Raw genomic sequence first — 21,220 nt, 5'->3', positions numbered from 1 at the left:
GATTAGAGAGCCTCATGGGCGAGCTGCGTGGCCAGGCCCACAGAGGGAGCCGCTTGCCCCTGCTCCTGCTGCTGCTTTACCGTTCTGCTGGTGGGCTCTTTTCACTCAGACTACTAACTGGGTGGCAGTTAGCACTAATCCTCTCACTGATTACCTCTGGCATGAGGAAATAAACAGTAATAAATGAAAATACAACCTCCTTCTATCAACAAGCACTCACACTTTCTAACATTTACAGACTTGCGCTCCTTTTTCCCTGATCCCCACATGTCAAAATAATGTAATAATTGTCCCCACAAAGTGGACAAAACCTGACTTAAACACAATTTTTGGTTAGGTATCTTGTGCCAAATGGGGCACTTATTAATATAGTTAAATGAAGAGGCTTTTAAATTGTCCAATAAACTCAGAAGTGCTCAGAAGTGAGAGGCTGATTAGATGTTTTAAAATAATTTAGCAAGAAGGCTTTCCAGTAGGCTATACTTTATTTATTATTCAAAAATAGGGGTAAAATAAAATGGTAAAATCTTACCATTTAACATCATTTAAAATCAGAAAGTTATAAACATCATGATGAGTATAAAAAGTATAAAAAGGTGGGGTAAGCAACATTAAGAATTGTATTAGATTTAGCAGTCCACAATATTTTTTTTACTCTTTATTCAATCAACATCGTTTAGATTCAACCAACAGAAAGGCAAGTTATAAAAAAAACAGTAATAGAGGAAAAGTAGGTGTAAAAACAGGATTGGACCTTGTCTGATACAGTCTTACCCATATTTGACCAAAATTGTATAGTTTTCCTGATGGCGTCATTTATTTTGGTTGTGGTATATTCCAAAATATTAATGTCCTGTAAATAAAGTTTCCAAGTAAGATCAACTGGAGTGGATGTACTTTTTTTTGCAGCAGCAGCAGCAGCAGTCAGAACAACAGACCACACTATTTCAACAAACAGTAAACAAACAGTTTATATAAGCTCAAAAGCAGACCACTAATATATTTGTATATTACATATTATATTATATTTAAATATTAAAATGTTCTTTAGACATTTAGATGCAATATCTGAATATAATATATATATATATAATTTAGATTTTCAAATATTAGATGTATTTACTAGCATAGTTGTGTATGATTTTATTCTACGTATGAGTTCTGCAACAAACTGTTTGTCTTCTCATACTTACAGTGACACCTTGTGTCTAAATGTGGTTTTACATAAAATGCTCTTGATTTTATAACCAGATTTCCAGTGTGCAATAACCAGAACCTAAACATGGATCTAATTAATGTCCTGGTGCCCTAAGAAACACTTTCACTGATTGCTATTTTTGATATTGATATTTTTAAAGGTCCCTATACCTGTACTTTTTAAAATGAATAAATAAAAACTTTATTGAAAATAAATAAATAAAAACTTTATCGGCTTCCAACAAGAAACCTTTAACATCCATAGAAAGAAAAATTACTCACTCAAAGATTAAAATGCTTATAACAAGAAGATTTTTTATTAATATTTTGAAAAGTTTCTCTAACGTTTATTTTTATTCATTCATTCATTTATTGTTCGTTTGGCTTAGTCCCTTTATTAATCTGAGGACGCCACAGCGGAATGAACTGTCCACTTATCCAGCACATGTTTTTACACAAAAAAAGCCCTTCCGGCTGCAACCTATCACTAGGAAACGATTGTGCTACCCACAGCGCTGCCTCAATGTTCTTTTTAGAAAGAATTATTATTTATAGTTGTAGTAATAATAATAATTATTATTATTATTATTATAGTTATTATTAATACTACTACGACTACTACAACTACTTCTTACTACAACTACAATCTTACTTCCCTGTCTGGAACCTTTGCTTTTTATTCATTTGTCAAGCATTTTAATTTTAAGTTTCCCTGATAAATGAAAATCAATGGTGTAAAATAAGAGCTGTTACCCCATATGCTGTGAATGCACTACATAGACTACTGTTAACTTTAAAAATAGAAATATCTATGGTGAAATTACTGGTGTGAGAAATTGCACATAAAATCTTTTAAACACAAATGCACACTTGTTCCTATACAGCTGGGTTTTCCATTTTTCCAGACTGCAAACAATGGATCACAATGTCCACACAACCTGTTCAAGTTTAAATGAAGAATACACTACATGTAGTGTAAGGGGATTTACAAAACTGCCTAAGTTCCTTACGTGCCTTTTTTGGTTAACTATCTGCTGCATCCTGTGCTGGTCATAGAAGTGGAAGTTACGTGGTTTCAGAGTGAGTATAGTGAGAACTGTCCTGAGGAAGGAACATACATATTACAAGATAGCATCTTTTCTCAAGATGTGCTACGCATCACTTCATCTCTTTCTTGGTGAGTTTGAAGACTTTTAACCTTAATAAAATAAGTCAAAGCTTTTAAATACAACAAAAACTTTATATGATTAAAATTAATTTGCTATTTAAGTGTATATTTAATATTTTAAGCCATTAAAATGACAGAATATGCAGCTGAGTTTTAGAGATGTAACAACTTGTTGATTATAATAAATACTGTATGTTCTTCATGAGCTTTCTCTGGTAATATACAGGGGCCATACTTGTCCTCGCAGTTGGAAATGAGGCCACAACTATGATAAACGGCACAAACAGCACCTTTATAGTTTTAAAGCCTTATAACACCACCACCAACAAAACAATTCTGGACAACTCTACTGTAACTTCATCACCTATATCGACTACTGTTCTATCAAACACAACAGAAGCCAACGACACATTAGATGAAGGATCAGGTAGCTTTTCATTTAGCTTGATATCTTGCTATTGCACATCTGCCCACACCACTGATGCAACAATGCAGAGAGACTATTGGGAAATATAATCCAGTCTAAATGCTATGCTGCTTGTTTTCGTGTAAATGACAACCTTTAACTGAAAGGAAGTTATATATTTTATCTGTTGTACAGCAGATTCACCCAATCCTTCACCAATCTCTGAAGAACCGCAGACCACTAGCACCACAGACAATCCTCTGAACAAAGTCCCACAAGTCAGCACAAATGCTACGATTCAAACAACAACCAGAACAAGAACCAGCATAACAACTTGTACAACAACCAGTAAGAGAGAAAAATACTGACAACACAAGCAACTATCACTATTTGCTCTTTTCTATGATCAGAATGACTTATTTTTTGTGCAAGAGATATACTGTATATGTGTGAATTACCTTTTAACGCTTAATTTGTTTCCTACTGAGTCATTCTTACACAGGAAGAAAGTGTGTGGTCTAGCTATCGCACATTTAAATCTGTAAAAAAAATTAAATCCTCAGCAACCCAGAACACATAAATAACAGAAATAGTTTACTGAAAAAAAATGCAAATTATTGCTTGACTTCTCTAACCAAAGTAGAGCACAAACTTGCCATTCACCTAAACATGTACTCATATTCTTTGAGTATTACATTATCATACCTATGAGTGATACATTGCTTTTTTTTTTCAAGCAACTAAAGCACCAGAGCCCAAAAAACATGGACCAGGTGAGTATTTTTCTATGTCTTTTCTCTCTCAGTGTTTATTCATGTTCAGTTTTAGGTAGGGCTGCATGATATTGGATAATCTGACATTGCGATATTTTGTTTTTCTGTGATATATTGCAATATACTTTGTTTTCAGGGTTTCGCAGGTTTCACCAAGTCAAATTTAAGACTTTTTAAGACCATACAGAATAAAATTTCAGACTTATTTAGGGCTAAACACTAAGGATTTTTTAATCATCCAGCAAAAAAAAAAAAAAAAAAGGAAATCAAAAAAACTAATTCTAATTAGTCATTTCTTAGCCACATATTTTGAATTTTGTGTCAAAATAAGCAGACCCTGGTTGTATACATAATTTGTTTTCAACATAACTCTTTAAAAACTATGTATGCACAACAAACTGTTAGAATATTAGTTATGAATACAGTTTTGCTTAGTTTTATTGAGATGTATCGTTGGTGATTGGATGTGTATTGGATTGTCTGGATAGCTTTACATAAACAAAGGAAAATTAGGACCTGTTTAAAATAATTTAAGACCAACAAAACAATATTTCAGTCACTTTTTAACTTTAAGTTTTTTAAATAAAAGAGATTTTAAGACTTTCTAGTACCCCACATACAGTTGAAGTCTGAATTATTAGACTCTGTTTATTTTTTCCCCAATTTCTGTTTAACGGAGAGATTTTTTTCATCGCATTTCTAAACATAACAGTTTTAATAACTTATTCATAATAACTGATTTATTTTATCGTTGCCATGATGACAGTAAATAATATTTGACTAGATATTTTTCAAGACACTTCTATATAGCTTAGAGTGACATTTAAAGGCTTAACTAGATCAATTAGATTAACTAGGCAGGTTAGGGTAATTAGGCAAGTTATTGTATAATGATGGTTTGTTCTGTAGACTATCGAAACAAAAATTAGCTTAAAGACGCTAATAACTTTGTCCTTAAAATGGTGTTTAAAAATTTGATAACTGCTTTTATTTTAGCCAAAATAAGCAAAAAAGACTTTGTCCAAAAGAAAAAAAATATTATCAGACATACTGTGAAAATTTCCTTGCTCTGTTAAACATAATTTGGGAAATATTTTAAAAAAGAAAAAAAAAATCGAAGGAGGGATAATAATTCTGACTTCAACTGTATACACAGTGTTGTACCTGGAAATAATTTTTGTTCATACTTTATTTTAAGGGGCTGTTCTCCCTCTTAGCAAACCATTTTGACTTTTGCTTCAATAAACTCCTATATTGCTCCATATTGATAGTTATTAGGGTAGTTTAGGTATTAGGTAGGATTAGAGATGTAGAATAAGATCATACAGAACAAGTGCTGTATAAGTACTAATAAGCAGCCAATATCTCAACAACATGAGCAACTAGTTAATAGTGAGAATTGGTTCCTAAAGTGTTATCGAATTAATTAATTTTGACTGGGGTGATTTTGTAGGGGAGTGATTCATGCATAACCTGTAATAAACAAACTACAAGCATACAGTAGATAAATGCAACAAAGCAAAGATAAAAATGAAATAAACAGTGCACACATTATAGTTTTGTACATGTTAATGTAAAAATTACACCGCAAAGTCAACTCAATATTGCATATCTTTGCGATGTGACTATTATGAATACACACATTGCGATATCGATACTAAAACAACATGTTGTGCAGTCCTAGTTTTAGATTTACTTGCTTAATTTTTACTTGACGACAAGATTTTAATATTCTTACTCTATTTTGAAATTTTTTAACAGCTTACATAATTATTCTGGTCATTGCTGTTCTGTGCATCACTGGAGTAGTAGTTTTCTGCTGCCTTCAAAAGAACTCCAGGGTAAGAGACTTCATTATTACTTTTTGAAATAATTTTATAACTATATATTTTAATGTTTGTCATAGATGAGATTTTGGTGTTTGCATCAAATATTCCAAAAAATGCAAGTAAAATGTCTACCCCCTCCCCCCTTTTTTGTTATTTTAAGTAATGTATAAAATAAAATGCACAATTATGGGTAAAATAATGCTTCATAGTCCTTCAGAATAAATTACATATGAATGTAAAATTAAAACATTTTTAACGTAAATATTCAACCCAAGCTCATTCTGGAAACGTAGCCGCACGGACGTTTCTGGAGACCGCGATTTACGTGGCCGGAGGTACGTAAAGGCCGCGTTTGTTTTTTTTCGAGCGAACGCTGTGGGGCGGTGTGGCGCAGCTCCGCCCCTCCTTTTCGCGCTCGCCGGCCGACGGCTCGCCTCCGAGTGGAGGGCTTTCCCGACGCAATCAGTTTGACCGCCTAGCTCACAGCGTTTCGTCGGCGGAGCGGAGGCCCCGGAGGAGGAGGAGGAGGAGCCGGAGCCGGCCGCGGTGGACGACGACCGGGATCGAGTCCGGGGAACAGCGGGTTCCGGAAATCAGGCAAGACGAAAAACGGAATCTGGAAAATAAGGGCGAGAACGTGGCGGGATCCGAAAACGCGGTCGAAATTGAAGACGAGGGCTTTTGCTTTTTTTTTTTTTTTCCGATCCGGCGGCTTTTCGCGCGAGAACGGCGCGGGCACGAACGCCGCGCGCTCCCGAGAGGCGCCCGCCCAAGATGCAAAAAAGTGCGCACAGCGGCCTCTCGCGGATCCGCGAAAACAAAAAAACGCTCGAATACGTACCTCCCGGGACGTAAATCGCGGTCCGCAGAAACGTCCGCGGGGCTACGTTTCCACAATGAGCCCGGGTTGTAAATATTCATTCATTCATTTTCTTGTCGGCTTAGTCCCTTTATTAATCCGGGGTCGCCACAGCGGAACGAACCGCTAACTTATCCAGCAAGTTTTTACGCAGCGGATGCCCTTTCAGCCGCAACCCATCCCTGGGAAACATCCACACAGACATTCACACACACACACTCATGCACTACGGACAATTTAGCCTACCCAATTCACCTGTACCGCATGTCTTTGGACTGTGGGGGAAACCGGAGGAAACCCACGCGAACGCAGGGAGAACATGCAACTTCACACAGACACGCCAACTGAGCTGAGGCTCGAACCAGCGACCTTCTTGCTGTGAGGCGACAGCACTACCTACTGAGCCACTGCTTCGCCACATGTAAAATATAAAAGAAAAATTTAATTTTATGATATGCCACTTAATTAAAAAAAAAAAAAAAGCCTTGTCGACAAATAGGTAAAACCCACTGAGGGATAGTGGCAAAGTAAATTAATTAATAATTTATAAGGAATTAATAAATTGGGGGGGGGGTTGGGGGGGGCTGTACTTTTTTTCAAATGATTTTTGTTTTGTTGTTGTATTACATTTTAGTAGGTGTCTTTTTCAAAAAAAAAAAAAAAAAAAAGGACAAGCAAGTAAACAGTACATTGTTTTAAAAGTTGCAACCCATCGTTTTTGACCTATGCACAAACAATATGTTTGCAGAAGTATTCTGTCGACTTGCACCCTAAAAAAGAAGATGCTCAGATTCCACTCAGCACAGTGGATGCAGAAGTGTTTGACACCACGTCAGAAAAAGGTACCTGACATTCCCAACTTTGCATCACCACAGGGACTTGTGTAAACTGACCTTTTGTCATATACTGTCTTCTAAAGATTTGCAAACATTTGCTCCAGTTGAGCCAGTAAAGGACCCTGACATTGGGAAGGAAGCTGAAAAGCCTGAGGAAGGAAAAGGTACGAGACAGACAGGCATACTGTCTGGTAATCACTTCATCTTAATGTCTATTGTGGTTTTTATTCATTCCTATTTTACAATGCTTTTTTAAGCTAATCAATCATTTGTGTAAAAAGTTAAGGAGCATAAGAAGCATCTAACACTTTATAATAACTACACACTATGAACCATTTGTTAAGTATTAGCAAATAGTAAATTCATTATCTGTTAAGCATTAACGCTACATTAATAGATGTTAGTAAGCAGTTTATAACCACATTTATAATGTGCTTAATCATTGTATTTTCATACTTTGTTAAGAATGAATTTTTCATTACAAAATTAAGTATTGCATTATTTACAAATTAGTTATCTAAGAATAGTTGGTGTTTTTTAAGATAACTTAGAATGCATGAGTAAATGGTTAATAAACAATTCAAATGATCAATTATACATCTTATTATTCAGCCATATATTAATAAATCTAAAGTGAGGACTATATTTATGCTTTATAAATCCAACTTTGTCATATTTTGACCCTTTTGTTATTCAGCAATGTTCAAACTTTAAAGTAATTTTATTTTTAGATAAGATTGCAATGATTATTGTTCATTTAATACTAACTTAATTGTCATTAAGGAATTTATAAAGCATAAATAGTCCTAACTTTAGATTAGGTCACAAAACTGGATGAAGTTGAGATACTAAAGCATTTATTAACATACAAATTAACTATTAGTACATGCCTGAATAATAAGATATATAAACGTTAATTTCAATAGTTAATTAATCATTTACTAACTCATTCTGATTGATCTTAAAGACCACCAACTATTCTTAAATACAAATGTTTTGTAAATAATGCAATACTTCAGTTTGTCATGAAAAATCAATGTCAAGAATACAGTATGTGTAGCTGCAGTTAATGATTAACAAATAATGAAATAACTATATGCTAATGCTTAATAAATGGTTCATAGTGTGTAGTTACTATAAAGTGTTACGGAAGCATCTTGTGAAACAACTTAATGTTATTTCTAAACTCAAATACTAAACAAAGGAGACTAGGGTACTTTAAAAATCTAAAACTAAATAAATGTGTGTGTCCTTTAGCAATCCAAAATTGTGTAACAGTACTAAAGGTTCATAAACTATTTGTAAAGTAGCGCATGCATTAGTCCATAAATCCCCAAAGCCCCTCTGAACCACTGACCAGAATAAAGGCTTTGTTAAACTAGTTGCAATAGAAGAGAGCTCCACTGGATGGACTCTAAGACTAGAGTTTGGAGCTGCCAAACATTCTTTTCAGAAACGAATCTTGCATTTTACAATGACAAAATGTGGATTGGTGATAACTAACCAATTTACAAATGAAATAAATACAAGACATAATATGTTTCAAAATAAATGTTTTAAATCCATGAATGTATAGAATGTTCAGAATAAAGACCTAAGGTATATATACTGTATAAATGACTCATGGAAAGTAAAAAGCAATTCAAAAAGCTAGCCTTTTTTCATGTTTTTTTTTTTTTTTAAGAACACAAATTTGTTCATCAAGGCGACATTTATTAAATGTAATTTTTTTATTGTGAAACATTTATAAAAATGTTAAATAACTGCTTTCTGATTGTACAGTATATAGATTCAAATTAAACTAATATTACTCAAGTTTTAATAATTACTCTACATTATTGCTTTTATTGCTATTGCCATCATCATTATTATTATTATTATTAATATCAATACTACTACTACTACTACTACTACTACTACTACTACTACTACTAATAATAATAATAATAAATCATAATTAATAATAATCAATATAAGAGTGATTTCTGAATAATCATATAACTGAAGACTAGAGTAATGGAGCTAAAAATTCATAGTTAAAATCACTGAAACAAATTATTAAATTATATTATCAACTACTTTTAAACAGTCCTTCTATAGTGCAATAACATTTCACAATTTTTCAGTTTGTACTTTTTATTAAATAAATTAGTATTTTTGATTAAATAAATGCAGCTTTGTTGAGCAGGATAAGCTTATTTTAAAACATTTTTAAAAATCCTACAAACCCAAAACTTTCGACTGGTAGTGGGCATTCCAATGAGATGTTGTTTAAGTCTTTTTTTTTAGACATTTTCCTGTCACATATTCATCAAGTTGTCAAAATATGGATGGGCAGATGGATATTGAATTAGAGGAAAAATGTTATTCTTCCAGTTAGTAACAAACCTCTGTCTTGAAAGTGCTGCTATTCTAGTGTCTGGCAGTAACCATTATCTGAACTGAGCTTGTGTGGACATGTTTCAATGACTACAGAATTTAGGAAATGACCACTTTTGACCAGAGGCAGCTTGTCTTTGTGTCTGATCCCTACCATCTGGAAGAGTCATAACAGATATAAAGATGCCTTTGGCTGACTTTTTCTTTATTGCTTAGAGACATGAGCTTAGCTTTTCATTTACCAGGGCTATTTTATTCATTTTCAAAGATTTTAGTTTGATTAGTTTGCATTGCTTTTGTGCATGTGTTAATATGCATGTGCAGGATATTCAACATTTACGTGTGAACGAGACTGCAGTTCACTGGAAATAATGACATCTTACTGGTTTCACCCTTTTTTGCAACAGGAAATTACATTATCTGCTAGAGTCTAGCAGTTTGAGGAAGTTAAGTAGCTTCTTGAATAAAGACGCTGCTTTTTTGTTTTCAAAAGAATGATTAATATAAATATTTCTATACACATTACTAATGAATATATGAAGATATTGAAATGAATCTAAACTACAACAATTAGATGAATTACTGAGCCTTTACATTTTCATTTTTTTGTTCATAAAAAATGTCACACAATCTAACATTTTATTTGACCACTTTAGCTTTGGTTATGCATTCACTGTGGTATTCTTTCAACAAACTTCTGCAATGTTACAACATTTACTAGAGTTGCATGATTTATTTTTGCCAAGATATTGTATTGATGATGGAAGAGTCGGACCAGTGCAAAAAGTCTTATCTAGCACATCCCAAAGATTCTCAATAGGGTTAAGGTCTGAAATCTGTGGTGCCCAATTCATGCTTAAAATTATGTCTTATACTCCCTGAATCACTCTTTCATAATTTTAGCCTATTGTATGGTATTCAATAATAAGCATGATGGGTGCATCACGTCACCCCCCTCTCTCCTTCCATCTTTATGCTCCCTGACAAATTGACGGCTTTTTAATTAGTCTCATTGATATGTGGTCTTCTTAAAACTATGCAGCTGCTTGTTCTAAATCCCCTGAGTTCCGTTTGCATTGTGTGTGTGGAAATGCTCTTACTTTCACTATTAAACTAATAGCTTTAAGTTCTATTTTTTTTCTTTTCTTTTTTTTTTTACAATTTGATCTCAGTTAGACGATTAAGTGATTGCCAATCGTGATCATTCAACATTTTTTCCAATCCCATTTCTTCATCAAAGATGAGATTTCTCCAACACCTATCCAGTTTTTAATAATGCGTTGGACAGTTCTTAACCCTTTTTTTGGTAGTTTCAGCCATCTTCTTAAGGTACTGTAGATGATTGATTTACTTGATGCATGAAGATAATTAGACCCTTCTGAAGTATATTAACATAATTTCCATGAATATGAGTTGTTTCTTTCAGTGTGGTTGTATAATAAACGAGAAGCTACTCTCTGCATCAGTTAGGTTTAAATAACTTGTTGCAAGCTAAAACAAAATCATACAGTCTAATGCAAAAGTTTGGCCACCCCTGATAATTTTCATAATTGCAAGCCATAGCCTGCTGGCCTTTCAGATCAGCTAATTTATTTGGATATATTTTATACCCTATAGGGAAAAATAAACATCTTAATTCTGGCAAAACATTTAATTAATCAACAGATGCAATGCAATTTAAATCATAACCAAAAAGGACAGGTGCAAAAAAGTTGGGCACCCCAACAAAATAATACAGTAACATCAATCTTTTGTACAGCCTCTTACAGTCTAAGATGAGTACCTGACTTCATGCTGAAGGCATCTTAGGTCATTCTTCCTTGCACAATTTCTCCAGTTCAGTCAAGTTTCATGGGTGCCAATCATGAACAGCCTTTTTCAAATCAATCTATTGATTTTCAATGATGTTCAAGTCTGGGGACTGGGATGGCCATTCTAGATCATTATATCGTGTCTTAGCATGAACTCCTTGGTAGATCTGGAACTGTGCTTTGGGTCACTGTCCTGCTGAAACATCCAACCCTGTCATAATTTCAGCCTCTTGACTGATTCCTGAACGTTGTTCTTCAGAATCTGCTGACACTGGGTGGAATCCATGCAACCTTTAACTCTGACTAGGTTTTTATTACCTGTGCTAGCCACACATCCAAACAAAATGATGGAGCCCACCAAATTTTACAGTGGGGAGCATGTTCTTCTCCTGGAATGCTGTGTTCTTAAAACGACTCTCGTTGGCAGAACCATCCATTCAGTTATTCTTTGGCTTTCAGTTATTTTTCGTGGTCTAGCACATCTTTCCTTCACAAGAACTGTTCCTTTGGCCTTTCATGTTCTTACTATATTTGTGACTGTGGAGATAGACACCTTAAACCTCTGTGATAGCTTTTTGCATCCTTCTCCTTCATCCTACCCTAGTTTTTAAGGTCATTAGGAAGTTATTTTAAGGTCCCCATGTTGCTACTTTTAGATTAACAATAAAAAGCACAACTAGCAATCAACTAGCTGTCTTAAATATCCTTTTTCATGATTGGCTGCACCCGTGTTGGCACTGTTAAGGTTTTTGTGTTGTAATCAGTTAGCATTGATGATTACAGGTTTTGAAATTCACACAAAAGAGAAGGTGCCCAAACTTTTGCATTGCTTATTTTTCACACTTCTCAATACAGCTACACTACATATTTCTGTCTGAAATACATGACATTATCTAGCTTTCTCAAGAAACCAAATGCCATTTTACTGTGATTTTTGTCTTATAAAGAAGGAGCACATTATTATGCAGCCACAGAGGGGTGGCCATATTTTTGCATAAGTTGTACCTTCCGTAATTATCCAATAAAAGGCTTTTACCAGGTAGCCTAGTTTAATCTAGGTAGTAACTTAGGTAGTAAGGGCGTGGTATATCAAATAAACAAGTATTGTGATTTTTGCTTGCTTAATAAAGAGCAAAAAATACTTGATATTTCCAATATTACTATCAAGAGAGAGTGTTCTGAGTCATATCAACTAAAATGACTTTTATTTCAGGTGCAGTGGTTTTGAAAGTACCCTGAACTATAAAACTTTCAAGTACCAAAACCTTGAACTTGCATATGGACAAAACAGTCTATTGTGCAATAAAATTAGCACAATATGCCTTCTGAAAAAAGTGCTATGTTGTGATGTTCCAAAAAATGTCAATATACAAAAAAGCTCCTGAAAACATGACATATTTAAAACTCCACAGCGCTATACAAATGGATGTCTCTGTAGATGAAATCTTAGATGCAAAAAAAGGGTACATTTTTGATTCTCCCACCCCTAATATGCCTTAACTGGCCACTTTTTTAGGTACACCTTACTAGTACCAGGTTGGACCCCCTTTTGCCTTCAGAACTGCATTAATCTTTTGTGGCATAGATTGAACAAGGTACTGGAAATATTCCTCAGAAATTTTGGTCCATACTGACATTATAGCATCACGCAGTTGTTGCAGATTTGTCAGCTGCACATCCATGATGCGTTCCAGCACATCCCAAAGGTGCTTTATCTGATGACTGTGGAGGCCATTTGAGTACAGTAAACTCCTAGTCTTGTTCAAGAAACCAGTCTGAGATGATTCATGCTTTTTGACATGGCGTGTTATTCTGTTGAAAGTAGCCGTCAAAAAATGGGTCCACTGTGGTCATAAAGAGATGGACATGGTCAGCGACAATACTCAGGTATGCTGTGGCTCTGACACGATGCTCAATTGGTACTTATGGGTCCAAAATGGATGGATGGATCCATGCTTTCATGTTGTTGACGCAAAATTCTGACCCTACCATCCAAATACTGCAGCAGAAATCAAGACTCATCAGAGCAGGCAACGTTTTTTCAATCTTCTACTATCCAATTGTGGTGAGCCTGTGTTTCATGTTCTTAGGTGACAGGAGTGGCACCCGGTGTGGTCTTCTGCTGTTTTAGTCTATCTGCCTTGAGGTTCGATGTGTTGTGCGTTCAGAAATGCTTCTCTGCATACCTCGGTTGTAACGAGTGTTTTTTTTTTTTGAGTTACTGTTGCCTTTCTATCAGCTGGAACAAGTCATTCTTCTCTGACCTCTGGCATCAACAAGGCATTTGCGCCTACAGGACTGCCCCTTACTGGATATTTTCTGGTTTCAGCCCATTCTCTGTAAACCCTAGAGAGGGTTATGCATAAAAATCCCAATAAATAATCAGTTTCTGAAAAAGTTAAGTTTAAACTGCACCAGATTGTCTTGAACATTTCTACATGCCTGAGTTGTTGCCATGTGATTGACTGACAGTTGTACCTAATAAAGAAGCATATTTTATGGCATTTATATATTGTAAGATGTTCAGTTGGTTAGGAGGCAGGTTCTACTCATAGCAAACGGCAAAGACTCAACTAAATAGGATTTCGAAAATATATGTACATGCCCAGTGGGAAGGGTTTTCATTCTAAAATGCTGTTTAAAAATGAAAAAGTCCTAGAAAGCCTTTTTTATTTCTAGGTCTACACAATTAAAATGTATATCCAGTTAAATCTATTTAATTTATTTGAGGTCCATTACATCACACGTTCTTGTGTATATGGATTAGGAACACCTTGTAACAATACAAGAAGACAAAGATAACAAAAAGAGCTAACAAACGGTGTAGTTTGCCTAAAGCACCTAGAATGGCTTACACGGCATTACTTCCTGTACTCTCAGTTTTTCTTCATGCCACCTGTAATTCAAAGATGGTTCTTTTCCCACCAAAATTTGCTGTCTGTTATTGACTAGCTCTGTAGGTTCTTATTTAGGAACTAATGGGACTCAATCCGTTTCCTGGCTTCAGCAGCTTTACTTACTGCAAACGCCTCCAGGTCTAACGACTGGAGAGAGTGAGTAACAATGTGAGAGGGAAAGAAAATGACTTAAAGGAACAGAAAACAGAAGTGCGCGTTGTAATGACATAGCTGCTAATGGTTTTACAACATCCCTTTATCTTGTAAGTGCTGACTTTCCAGTCATAAGGCTATTTGTACCACCTGCTCATTCTAATTCTCCCACTGCTAATTTTCAAGAACTACTGCAGTGAAAATGATGGGAACAAGAAATCCTCAGGTTTGAGACCACCGAGAGCCAGGTGTTTTGAGTACATTTGTGCTTTTAGCCTAATTAGAATTGTTGTGAAGCAAGTAACCTGTTGCAGTGCAGTACTATTATACAGTGAAATACTTTTTTTATGTGTTTGCTGAAAATTTCTTTTCACATTGCTATGAATATACAAGAAAAACATGAACTATCATAAGTTATGGCAGGTAAAAATGTATTTATTTATTATTATTGTTAAGAAGGAACAAAACAGCATTTAATATACAGTGCATATCACATGAAAATCCACACCTTCAAATACAGTATGTGCACGCTTTGCATTCATTCTGCTTGCTTGACATTGTATTAGAGCTGCACGATTCTGGCAAAAATGTGAATCACAATGTTTTTTTCGCTTAAAATCAAGATTTTTCTCATGATTCTGTGAAAGTAAAATAAAGATTAATATGATTAACCTATCATCATTGTTAATTCTCAAACATATGGTAAAACAACAATAATAATTTTAGGCCTATGTGTAGGTCTACTGTTGCTTTAAATCAGGGGTCACCAAACTTGTTCCTGGAGGGCCGGTGTCTTGAAGATTTTAGCTCAAACCCTAATCAAACACACCTGAACAAGCTAATCAAGTTCTTAGGTATACTTGAAACATCCAGACAGGTGTGTTGAGGCAAGTTGGAGCTAAATCCTGCAGGGACACCGGCCCTCCTGGACCGAGATTGGTGACCCCTGCTCTAAATGCTTAATTTGTATTATTGTGGACTTAAAAAGACTTTAAATATGTCCTGTTTGTTAATTGACAGTAAAATGATGACATCAGAATACAACTAATCATATTTATAAATTTATGATGTTTAAGACATGCACTTGTCATCTGCCATTGACAACATTATTAGACCATTTGTTTTTAATGGTAAAATTAGAATTTTGTCACTATCAGATTCCTAATTATTCCTATAATAAACATTTATTTTCATACACAACACTACTTTTTCAATATGAAAAAAAGCATATCAAATGCTTGTCATAATCATAACTGTAAAATGCGATATGATCATTTAAATGTGCGCACAGGTTTCACCTTCACTTCCTAGTGCGGCCCATGGCCACAGTCACTTTGAGAAAAAGCAAATCAAACCTCCTGCACGGCCCTCAAACAATTGTTTTGTGCAACAAACTGAACCTTATTTATAACTTTATTCTACCAATCACTGAAAATAATGTTAGGTTTAACTTAATGAAATATTATTTAACAGGGCCACTGTGTAAGTAATTGTGACTTTTGATTACTAGATTATATTTTAATTGGAAAAATGGAATTTGAACAACAAAACAAAATCAAATAAATGAAATTATGGAAACATCCTAAAAACAATATTAAAAAGCCCCTATTATAGGTTTTTGAAAATGACCTTTCATGCAGTGTGTAACCAAGCACTAAATGAATGAAAGCATCAAGCTAAGGTTTAAATTTAAAAGGTCCATGTTAATACCTTAAGGGTATATATTAGTACCAAAAAAGTACAAAAGTGTTCCTCTTAAATTTTTTAAGTACTAATATATGCTTTTAAGGTACCAATATGGACCTTTTAGGTACAAATGTGTACCTTTTGAAAAGGTACCACCCCAGTGACAGCTCGTGTACCTTTATTTCTGAGAGTGTGTGTTTAAAACTATTGCAGATTGTGGAGGATGGGATTGCATTATGATGTGAAGATGAGTAATCACAGCGAGATGCCTACAGATAAGGCTGTGAGGAAAACTGGTTAAAGATAATTTTCACAACATAACCACATTATGGCCAACCTTGTGCTGTCTTCCTGTCATTTACAGATGAATGCGACAGTAACCTAGCTTACCCTACCTAACACAGGATTCTACTTGTTATTAAAAGAAGCATCAGCATCAAAGTCTATAGTCTAATTGAACTTTGTCAGTACACAGTTTTTATGAACCAGTTTCTTATTCCTTCAGATCACAATCTGTAAGTTTTATTAGAATGATAAAATCCTTGTACTCTGTTGAGTTCGCTTTGCACAGCTTGTACTGTATCTCTCCGGTTAACTAGCATATTGCATCTAAAATGTTACATGTACACTTCTGAGCTTGCAATCCCATGGGTACTGTTGTTGCTAGGCCACTATCATCTCTTCTTAAACACTGGACATGAAAAACACTGCTTTTGCTTTCATTTTAAAATGAAAAAACTAGTGCGCACTTCTAACAAGCTTGCTCACACAGCGCAATATGGTCAGTGTTCAGAATAGTTAAACTTTTGCCGCTGTATCAATTAATACTGCATGTTGTAGACATTATTATTAGTTATGATTAATAACAGAGCAATATCCAAGTGTTTAACTGCATTATTTGTTTTTTAGCATTTGCATTTAACATGTTTACCGTCTTTCGGATGAGACGTTAAACCGAGGTCCAGACTCTCTGTTGTTATTAAAAATCCCATGACACTTCTTGTAAAGAGTAGAGGTGTAACCCCAGTGTCCTGGCCAAATTCCCTCAATCGGCCCTTACTGATCATGGCCTCCCAATAATCCCAATCCAAGCAATTGGCTGTATCACTGTCTCTCCACTCCATCAATAGCTGGTGTGTGTTGAGCGCACTGGCGCCGTTGTCCTGTGGCTGCCGTCGCATCATCTAAGTGGATGCTGCACACTGGTGGTGGTGTGGAGAGACCCGCCTTATGATTGTAAAGCGCTTACAATAGTACAATATATTACATCACATTACATTATTTTAATAATGCATTTGGGCTCACACATATACTCTGTACCATGGGTGATTGTGCTTTAACACTTCATAAGCTGTGATGGGTATTTTGCTGAATCAATCACAATTAGGGTTGAGTAGAGTTCTAAATATCAAAAAAGTAGGTATTTAATAAAATGTGCATATTTCTATTTCGTTTATTGGTTCCTGACTTTTTCAGTCATTCTCGCATGGCGAATGGCAGTCAGCATTTTACAGTTGTATCTATCTGCCACGGCATGTGACAATGTTGAACACACTATAGCTTAATAACTTAACCCTGTAAAAGCTTTAAACTTAAACTTTCCATCTATTGGATGCAAACAGCTATAAAGACTAATTAAAGCACATCGTAAACTGTTATTTTATTGTTTCTTCCAAAAAATATTGGAATTGGAGCTGAAAATCGGTAGGAACTGGATTCAATAAGCAAAATCTAAATTGGAACTGAAATTGCTCAAATAAAATGATACTCAACGATAATCACAACAGATTTATTCATCAGACCAATCACTGCAGATTACAGTCATGAAAAGTAAAATTAATCGCTGAACTAAATGCATGTTATAAGACAATGAAAGGGTTTTTGGCCACACATGTAAATCGGACTATTGTTGACCCCCAAAACCACACTATGACCTTTTATAATGCATAATAGGGGACCTTTAAAACAGATTACATTGACTTGTGTTTTTTGTGTCATGTTAATAGAAGAATTGTACTTTTTTATTTCATCACCCAAACCAAATTATTACATAATTTCTCTACAGAAATACCTGATGTTAAACAAGAAAACCAACAGAATTTGTCCACCCCTGAGGCCACAGTGATTCCAAATGACAAAAAAGATGAACTGACTGTAGTGGATCTGACTGATGCAGAACCAGCGATCTCAACCAAAACCTCAATGGAATCACTAGATGATACTCTTAATGAAAACAACAGCAACAACACAAGAATTGAAGGTGAGTATGAAGATTATCGTCAGGTTTTATGGACTTGGATGTGTTCTGTAGACACAGGATCAGAAGAGATACATTCCCTCACTATCCTTCAGCTTAGTCCATGATTATCAGTGGTCTCTACAGCGAAATAAACTCTATGATATGTTTTAACACCCATACACTCTTTCATTTACCACACAGTCATACACTTCTAATTTACCAATACTGTATTTCTTTGGACTGTGGTGTAAACTGGTGTTCTGTCGGTTTGTCCTACCCTGCCAGATTGTCCTACCTCTCATTCAAAAAGTAGGTAGCACATTTTGATGATGCAATATGCTACCCATCAGATTTTGCTACCAGTGTCAATTGTAATGTGGATTAGTGTGATGTGAAGATGTAATATCGCCCCAACCTACGTAAGCCCAACCTTAGAACCATTTAATTACAGTGTAGGTAGCATAATCTAATAGCTAGGATAAAATCTCAGAACATCGGAGCACCTAAAGCAGGGGTGTCCAAACTCTGTCCATATAGTTTCAACCCCAATTAAACACACCTGAACCAGCAAATCAAGCTCTTTCTTGGTATACTAGAAACTTCTAGACAGGAATGTTAAGGGAAGTTGGAGCTAAACTATGCAAAACACCAGCCCTCCAGGACCTAGTTTGGACACCCCTGACCTAAAGGAAACCCATGCAAAGACTGCACAGAAAAGCCTCCTGGCATTAACTAATACAGCATTATTGTAAACCATATTTACAGTAAACCATATTTACAGTATAGACATTTAAAGAATTAAAGCATTGTTCATTTAGTGTCTGCTGCACACATTTGAATCTAACCCAATATCAGTCAGAAAAATTTATTTTTTTTATTTGAAAAATCTTTTTTTTTTCCCTAGTTTTTGCACCTAGTTGAGATTATAATGCAGATTGAGTTGATTGAATACTCTAATACTCTAACTCTATCACTCCATATCTTCCTTTCAGGCATTGCCAATGGGTATGAATTCATTGAGATCTTTCTTGATGGTCCACTCTAAAATAAATCAGCTCCTTCCCAACATTTTACAATGGTAAGTGTGCTTCAGAAGGCCATAGATGCTAACAGTGCTCCGCTGGATTACTCTGCTGGATGTGCTCAAGTAAAGAACATACTCTAAGAACATAACATTATTAGATAAGATTAGATTCAACTCCATTGCCATAAAACATGTACAAGTACAAGGCAACGAAATGCAGCTTAGGTCTAACCAGGATTTCAATAGCAGCAAGTGCAGGATATAGAACAACTGTGGGTGATATTTACAGATGGATGTACTATGAACATTATATACAGGTTGTATTAACTATGATCAGAGATTTAGAATATATGAATATATGTATAGGTTGCTATTAGAAATCTGAACTATGCAGATATGAACCTAATTACAAATGTATACATGCAGTGGATATGTACAATTCAAAATGAATTAGTGCAACAAAGTGCTATGAATATGTACAATTTTAAATGTGCAAATATTAAATAGTGCAGTGGTTATGGGGAGAGTTTGGGGGTGTACAATATGAGGGGGGTAAAAGAGTCAGTGGGGGCAGAGTTCAAAAGGGAGACAGTTCTGTGGGAAAAGTATATTATATACACAGTTGAAGTCAGAATTATTATTCAAGATTTTCTTCGAGCCTCTCTCGAAAATTCATCTAAAACAACAGCCTAGTTAATATAAAGAGCAAAAGTCAGTCTAAGGCACTCGAAAAATGTGTAACATTTTTTTTTAATTACTGGCATGGGTATCTCTTAAAACTGCGACTACACGTTTTGACAACACTTGACTTCATCAGGGTAACCTGATGTAGCCGCAGTTTCAAGGAGCAACCATGTCAATTAAGGCTTTTTATTATTTTTTCTACATTTTCTGAGTCCCTTGGACTGACTTTTGATGTTTATTCTGATGAATCCCTTACACAAAGAGCACCGACAAAAAACTTTTGAAAACTTTTTGTTTGATTTTGGATTTTTATACACAGCCTAATTAGTATTAAAATTAACTTTAATAGGCTGCTTTTAGTGCTTCTGACCTTTTCAATGGTCAATTTTTTTCAGCAGTCAAAATAGGTCAACTGAGAATGCAGTGGCAAAAATTCTGGACCAATGGCAAATTTTGGATCATTGTCAGTGTGTGTGTGTGGGGGGGGGGGGGGGGGGGGGTAGTTCTTTCAAACCCCCCCTTGCTACGGGCCTGTAATGTGTAAAACTAGATTCAGAGAGTTACAAAAATAAGGTATAAATAGGCTGTTATAGAGTATAAATAACATATTCACACAGACCAATGCAATCGAGTTGTACCTTTGAAACATGGCTTTCCATCTCTCACTGCTTTTTAACTGAACTCAAACACAGGTGTTGCTTCAGGTCTCATGCCATCATACACTTCAGAGAGATTTCGGTTTTCTAATTCTTTCTGTCATGGTGTTTTCACACCTGTGCCCCAGCAGCTTTATTTCTGTTTGCAGCTCCCAGTGAAATTTGTTACTCTGTTAACAGCTGATGAGAGACCCTTATCAGCATTTCAGTTCAAGATGCCCCACGGTATGGACAAATGGAATGCACCATGGTGCTTATATGGCTACTATTCTACACTTTTTAGTGTCCTGTCAGAAGTGTAACATTCTCAGCAAAAAGGTCACATACAAAGTACGGAGACATTCTGTTAATTCAACCATTTTTTATGCTAAAAATACTCAAATAGAGTTTTTAACTAAGAGAATTTTCTAGTTATAAGTCATATAAACAGTTTATAGAAGATTTTACATACAGTGGTATATAACATAAAAACTATGATTTAACTTTTATTTTTATTTTACTAACACCTTAAAAAAATGCTAGACATTTTAAATTAAATATATTTTAACACGTTTTTTTCAGTCACTTTTATTTTATAGCCTTCCTGAATGAAAAATATTAATTTATTTAAAAAAAAACTTACT

At 35.0% G+C, this 21,220-nt stretch overlaps 3 protein-coding genes across 7 annotated transcripts in view; 2 read left to right on the top strand and 1 right to left on the bottom strand.

Annotated features, from left to right (window-relative positions):
* The window catches only part of znf827 (zinc finger protein 827), a 789,732-nt gene that overhangs the window by 466,916 nt on the left and 301,596 nt on the right, over positions 1-21,220 (top strand). The window lies entirely within an intron of this gene.
* hhip (hedgehog interacting protein) overlaps positions 1-21,220 on the bottom strand; it is a 220,362-nt gene that overhangs the window by 145,302 nt on the left and 53,840 nt on the right. The window lies entirely within an intron of this gene.
* si:dkey-27h10.2 overlaps positions 2,316-21,220 on the top strand; it is a 31,154-nt gene continuing 12,249 nt past the window's right edge. The window contains exons 1-9 of one of the 4 annotated variants that reach the window (XR_015476689.1): positions 2,316-2,374; positions 2,592-2,792; positions 2,967-3,119; positions 3,509-3,544; positions 5,306-5,385; positions 6,981-7,074; positions 7,152-7,232; positions 18,060-18,254; positions 19,226-21,049. Coding sequence is in view for 2 of the 4 variants with exons in the window: in XM_087237357.1 (XP_087093483.1) it covers positions 2,344-2,374; positions 2,592-2,792; positions 2,967-3,119; positions 3,509-3,544; positions 5,306-5,385; positions 6,981-7,074; positions 7,152-7,232; positions 18,060-18,254; positions 19,226-19,278 (924 nt within the window). In the remaining 2 variants the exon portion in view is untranslated. The remainder of the gene's footprint in view (positions 2,375-2,591; positions 2,793-2,966; positions 3,120-3,508; positions 3,545-5,305; positions 5,386-6,980; positions 7,075-7,151; positions 7,233-18,059; positions 18,255-19,225; positions 21,050-21,220) is intronic. The other 3 variants (XR_015476690.1, XM_087237358.1, XM_087237357.1) reach the window with 3 other exon arrangements.

The sequence above is a fragment of the Danio rerio genome, chromosome 1 (assembly GCF_052040795.2).
Source record: "Danio rerio strain M-AB ecotype USA chromosome 1, GRCz13ab, whole genome shotgun sequence".
Lineage (NCBI taxonomy): Eukaryota > Metazoa > Chordata > Actinopteri > Cypriniformes > Danionidae > Danio > Danio rerio.
The sequence above is the reverse complement of the archived record's forward strand: the minus strand, read 5'-3'. Positions and strand labels throughout refer to the sequence as shown.